This window comes from Muscardinus avellanarius, assembly GCF_963383645.1.
Source record: "Muscardinus avellanarius genome assembly, chromosome: 10".
In the NCBI taxonomy this organism is placed as follows: Eukaryota; Metazoa; Chordata; class Mammalia; order Rodentia; family Gliridae; genus Muscardinus; species Muscardinus avellanarius.
The window spans coordinates 78,783,766-78,789,563 of NC_137796.1; the positions used below are offsets into that span (position 1 = coordinate 78,783,766).

At 50.7% G+C, this 5,798-nt stretch overlaps 1 protein-coding gene across 1 annotated transcript; it reads right to left on the minus strand.

The window, feature by feature from the left end:
• Positions 1-308: 308 nt before the first annotated feature.
• Positions 309-5,461, minus strand: SPACDR (sperm acrosome developmental regulator; the record flags this gene model as incomplete). Its single annotated transcript, XM_080703860.1, has 3 exons — positions 309-542; positions 4,381-4,719; positions 5,399-5,461. The coding sequence occupies 3 exons, from the start codon at positions 5,459-5,461 to the stop codon at positions 309-311; spliced, it is 636 nt and encodes a 211-aa protein (XP_080559986.1).
• Positions 5,462-5,798: the final 337 nt, after the last annotated feature.

The following is a 5,798-nucleotide window of genomic DNA, read 5'->3' on the forward strand; positions in this document are numbered from 1 at the left end:
AGCTCAGATGTCCCTCCCTGGCCCACTCAAGCTCCCTTTGGTGTCTCTTCCACTCACAAGCACACTCTACATCTACTCAGAAACATCTGATATTTATTTCTCAATATTTTGACAATTTTTTTTTACAAATTGAATAAAAACAATGAAGGGGAGTATGTGAAACCCCAGGCCTGGCCTCGGGCTCCTGACGACAGGTGACGGTGTGAAAGCATCTCCTTGCCCCTAAGTTCTGGCCTGCTGCCCTGACCCCTCCTATCGACCTTACCAAAGAGGAAGGCGAGGGTCTACTGAGGTTCTGGGGTTCCCCCCTAGAGGGGACTTCGGGCATCCTGTCTCAGGCCCTTTACTGAGTCAGGCTGGGCAGGAAAGTGAGATCGGAGGTGGTGCCGCCTGCGCCGCTCCTGCCTGCGGGCCAGCTGTCGCAATTGTTTCCGAATGGCCCACAGCACCAGGTACACTTCCCGCAGCATCTCGGCCTCTGGGTTCTCCAAGGGGGACTGGGTCCTCAGTTGGGAGGAAACTGAGGCAGAACTCACAGATGACTGTAGAGGAAAGAGAAGATGCACAGGTGTGACTAGCCAGGTCTAAGAAGAAAAGCTGGTGGAAGGACCCACAGATGAACAACAAAGGGCTCAGCAAACTCCACCTCCTCCGCCAGGCTGGCTTACACACCGCCGCCTCCACGGAGCCTTCTCAGCCTGCGTCAGGTGTGTATCCTCTCTACCCATCACACCATCTTTCAGGCCCTGTCCATTGCAACAACTTTCTCGTGTTTTCCACTAGAATGCAACTCTTGGAAAATGGCTGACAGGTCACTGTTGAATCCCTACTCAAGGCTTCCTGGCCCGTGTGTTAAAATAAAGGGGGAAAAAGTCGGGCGTGGTAACGCACGCTTGTAATCCCAGCATTTGGGAAGCTGAGACAGGAGGATTGTGGTTTGCGGACAGCCTCAGCTACTTAGTGAGGCCCTCTGCAACTCAGTGAGACCCTGTTTCAAAATAAAGAATAAGCCGGGCGTGGTGGTGCATGCTTGTAATCCCCGTGCTTGGGAGGCAGAGACAGGAAGATCGCGCAGGTTCGAAGCCAGCCTCACTGGCGTAAGAGACCCTATTTTCAAATTAAAAAAAAATATATAAAAATAGGTCTGGGAGTGTAGCCTGGAGGTAGAAGGGTTTCCAGGAACCCCAGTACCACCGAAAGAAAGAAAGGAAGGAAGAAAGAAAGAATAAAATTATGGCTGCGGGTATAGCTCAGAGGTAGAATGCACCTGGGTCCCATCTCCAGTACCACATAAAAAATAAATAAATAAAGGAGGATAGGAGCCAGGCATGGTGGCACGTGCATGTAATCCTACTATCTGGGAGACAGAGACAGGAGGATCACAGTTTTGAGGACATGTTCAGCTTCAGTTGGTGAGGCCTGCTACAACTTTGTGAGACCCAGTTTCAAAATATAAAATAAAGCCAGGCGTGGTGGCGCACGCTTGTAATCCCAGCATTCGGGAGGCTGAGACCGGAGGATCGCGGTTTGTGGCCAGCCTCAGCTACTTAGTGAAGCCCTCTGCAACACATGAGACCCGGCTTCAAAATAAAGAATAAAAAATTGGGCAGGGGGTGTAGCTCGAAGGTCAAAGACCCGCACACACACACACACACACACACACACACACACACACACACACACAAATAGAAAATAAAAGGGGGGGGGGCGTAGCTTGGAGTTAGAATGCCTCTGGGTTCAACCCTCTACACCATGGAAATTAAAAATAAAGGAGGACAGAATGACCTCCCCAGACCTGTCTCCAGCCCAGAGCTCTCTAGAGACTATATAATTCCACTGCCTCCAGGAGGCCTCCCGTGGAGGTCCTGAGGACACCTCCGCCCTCCTTGTCCCAGTCACCTGCACTTGTCACCCACTCCCCTAGGTCTTTCTCCTGCACTCCCCAGCCCACCACCTGACTTCTGGCTTTCTCTCTCCTCATGACCTCCACCCAATGCACCACCTGGCCCAATAAGTCCACCGCCCCAAATACTGCTCAGACCCATTAACTTGTCGGCCTGATGCTTCTCCCACAGTCCAGAACATCCTGGCCTCTTAGCCTGGACTGTGCCAGTCTCCAGTGGGTCTCCCTGTCCTCCGCCTTGTTGCCCACCCCCTCCTCCAGTTGAGTGAACTGTTTGTTTGTTTGTTTGTTTTGTAGTACTGGAGATGGAACCCAGGGGCATTCTACCTCTGAGATATACCCCCAGCCCTATTTTTTATTCTTTATTTTGAAACAGGGTCTCACTAAGTTGCAGAGGGGCTCTCTAAATAGCTGAGGCTGTCCGTGAACTGTGAGCCTCCTGTCTCAGCCTCCCAAATGCTGGAATTATAAGCGTGTGCCACCACGCCTGGTGTGAGCTTTTAAAATTTTATTATTAGGCGTGGTGGCGCATGCTTGTAATCCCAGCATTTGGGAGGCTGAGATAGGAGGATCATGGTTCGTGGACAGCCTCAGCTACTACTTAGTGAGGCCCTTTGCAACTCAGTGAACCCCTGTTTCAAAATAAAGAATAAAAATCGGGTTGGGGGTATACCGTAAAGATAGAATCCCCTGGGTTCTATTTCTAGTACCACAAAAAAATTATTATTAATGCAGTCACATTTTATTCAGGGCCAAAATAAGTTTATTTGGAAATGACCTTGACATTTTCTGGTTTTATTTTGTTTGTTTATTTATTTATTTAGTACTGAACATTCTTCCCTTGAGCTACACACCCAGCTCTGTTTCATTTAAATTTCGAAACAGGCTCTCCCTAAATTTCTACAGCTGGCCTTGAACCTGGATCCTTTTGTCTCAGCCTCCCAAGAATTGGGAGTACTGGAATTATAGGCATGTGCCACTGTGCCCGACTATTTTCTCTTGTTTTATTTTCATTTTGGGAGGTATGGGGGATTGAACCCAGGAGTATTCTATCTCCAGAGTACACACACCACACCTCCACCCCACTTAGGGTCTCCCTAAATTACTGAGGCTGACCTTGAATTGCAGTCCTCCTGTCTCAACCTCCCAAGTACTGGGATTACAGGCATGTGCCACCACACCCCACTGCTATTCTCTTTTCAAAGAATACCCCTCCTTCTCCTGCACCTTCTCCTAACAAACCCCCACCAAAGGAGCTGGGCATGGTGGCCCAGGCTCGTAATCCCAGTACTTGGGAGGCTGAGACAGGAGGATCTCAGGTTCTCGGGCAGTGCCAGCTACTTAGTGAGGCCCTCCGCAACTTATTAAGACCCTATTTCAAAATAAAGATTAAAAAAAAAATCAGGCTGAGGGTGTAGTTTGGAGGTAAAATGTTCCTGGGTTCAATCCCCACAGTACTGCAAAACAAACAAAAAAACCCACCAAGCCAAACTTCTCTCTCTCTCTCTCTCTCTCTCTCTCTCTCTCTCTCGATACCAAGAATTGAACTCAGAGGCATTTTACCTTCAAACTCACACTCTCACTCTCTCTCTCTCTCTCTCTCTCTCTCTATATATATATATATATATATATATATATATATACATACATACATATATATATATATATATATATATATATATATATATATATATATATATATTTGGTGGTACTGGGGTTCCTGGAAGCCCTTCTACCTCCAGGCTAAACTCCCAGACCTATTTTTTTATATTTTTGAAACAGGGTCTCTTATGCCAGCACAGCTGGCTTCGAACCTGCGCGATCCTCCTGTCTCTGCCTCCCAAGCACGGGGATTACAAGCGTGCACCACCACGCCTGGCTAAGCTCTATATTTTTTACTCTTTATTTTGAAACAGGGTCTCACTGAGTTGCAAAGGGCCTCACTAAGTAGCTGAGGCTGGTCATGAACCCACAATCCTCCTGTTTCAGCCTCCCAAATGCTGAGATTACAAACATGTGCTACCACTCCTGACTCCCAGCTCTATTTTATTGTTTATTTTGAAACAGGATGTCACGAAGTTACGGAGGGTCTCACAAGTTGCTGAGGCTAGCCAGGAACCCGCGACCCTCCTGTCTCAGCCTCCCAAGCCCTGGGATTACAAGCCTGCACCACCACGCCAGGCTTACTCTTTCAGGTCTCAGCTTCACCCTTCTCTGCTAGAAAGGCCTTTCCTGACTCCGTAGGTCTGGATGGGACGGCCCTCCCACCAGCCCCTCTGCCTCCATCATCGTACCCCTCAGATATAGAACCAAAGATCCTTACTATCTTGTCTGGGTCCCCCACCCACCAGTCTTGGCAAACCTTGTTTACCAGTGTCACCTCAGCACCTGGCCACAGGAGAGAAACTGGAAATGCTTTTGAAGGGAGGGAGGGAGGGAGGAGGCCCTGGGATGCGGGGAGGGAGAAGGGAGCTCACCTTCCACTTGCACAGCTGCCAGCCACTCTGCAGAGCAGACAACATGAGTGTGGAGACCGACTGGACGGCTGAGCGGGACAGCCGCAGCAGGGAGAGGCCCTGGCAGCGGCCCACCTCCAACTCAGCCTCTTCCATGGTGCTGGCCAACACGAAAGCTTCAGGCACCTCGGGCATCTCGGGGCATTCGTCCACACCAGGGAGCTTTTCCCCTCCGGGGGGCTCCACCAACCTGACAGTCTCCGACTCTTTGGGTGTCTTCTCCACCCCCTTCACAGCACTTTTCTTAAAGCCAGAGGACTCCAACATGTTTGCTTTAGCTCTGTGTCTCCAGAAGAGAACCTACGAAGCAGACACGGAGGAGAGACAACGAGGGTGGGGCAGGGAGAGCGGGGTGGGGGGACACACAGGGAGGACTTCACTTTCCCCGGCCTCCTCCTCCTCCTCAAGCCCCTCTCCGGCCCTTGGACCCATCATTTCTCTTATTTGTTGGTACTGGGGATTGAGCCCAGGGGACATCCTACCTCCAGGCTACACCCCCAGCCCTTTTTGTTTTGAAACAGAGTCTCAATAAGTTGCTAAATTGCTGAGGTTGGTCTCAAACCTGTGATCCTCCTGTCTCAGCCTCCCACATACTGGGATTACAGGCGTGTGGCCCTCACCTCTTCCCACCCTGTTTGTGTGTGTGTGTTTTTGTTTTGTGATACTGGGCATTCTACTTCTGAGATATCCTTCCAGCCCTATTTTTTTATCCTCTATTTTGAAACAGGGTCTCACTAAATTGCTGAGGGCCTCACTAAGTAGCTGAGACTGTCCATGAATCTGTGATCCTCCTGTCTCAGCCTCCCAAATGCTGGGGTTACAAGTGTGAGCCACTAGCCTGGTTTCCCCTACCTGGTTTTGTTTGACCACAAGAAGCCAGGAGGGGAGGGACACGCATGCTGGGGGATTGCTTCAACCCAGAGGTTCCCCCGGTCACCCAGCCTAGCACCGGGAAGACAAGGCAGGGTGTGAAACTCACCAAGCAGGTCACTCTTCGCCAAACCCGCTTAATCCATCTGAAGAACCTCATGACCACCGCCATCTCACCTGATATGAGGACCCCAAAGGAAGGGGCAGAGCCAGCACTTAGTGGGGGAGGAGTGCTGGCTATAGGTGAGTGGCAGCCACCAGAGGGGTCTCGTGGGCACAGAGCAGAGAAGGAAGAAATAGGGAATCAAGGGGGGGTTAGGTCCCCTCAGTGACTCCTCCCAGGCCCTTCCTCCCCTCCCTGGGACAGGGAGAGGAGTCAAGTACAGGAGAACCTAGCGTGAGGGAAAGTTCTACCCCATTGTGAGAGCCGGCCCCAACCCCCGAGGCCTTCCAGGACTCTCAGAGCCAATCGCGTCCAACCTCAGCCATCCTTCCAGATCCAGGGAAAG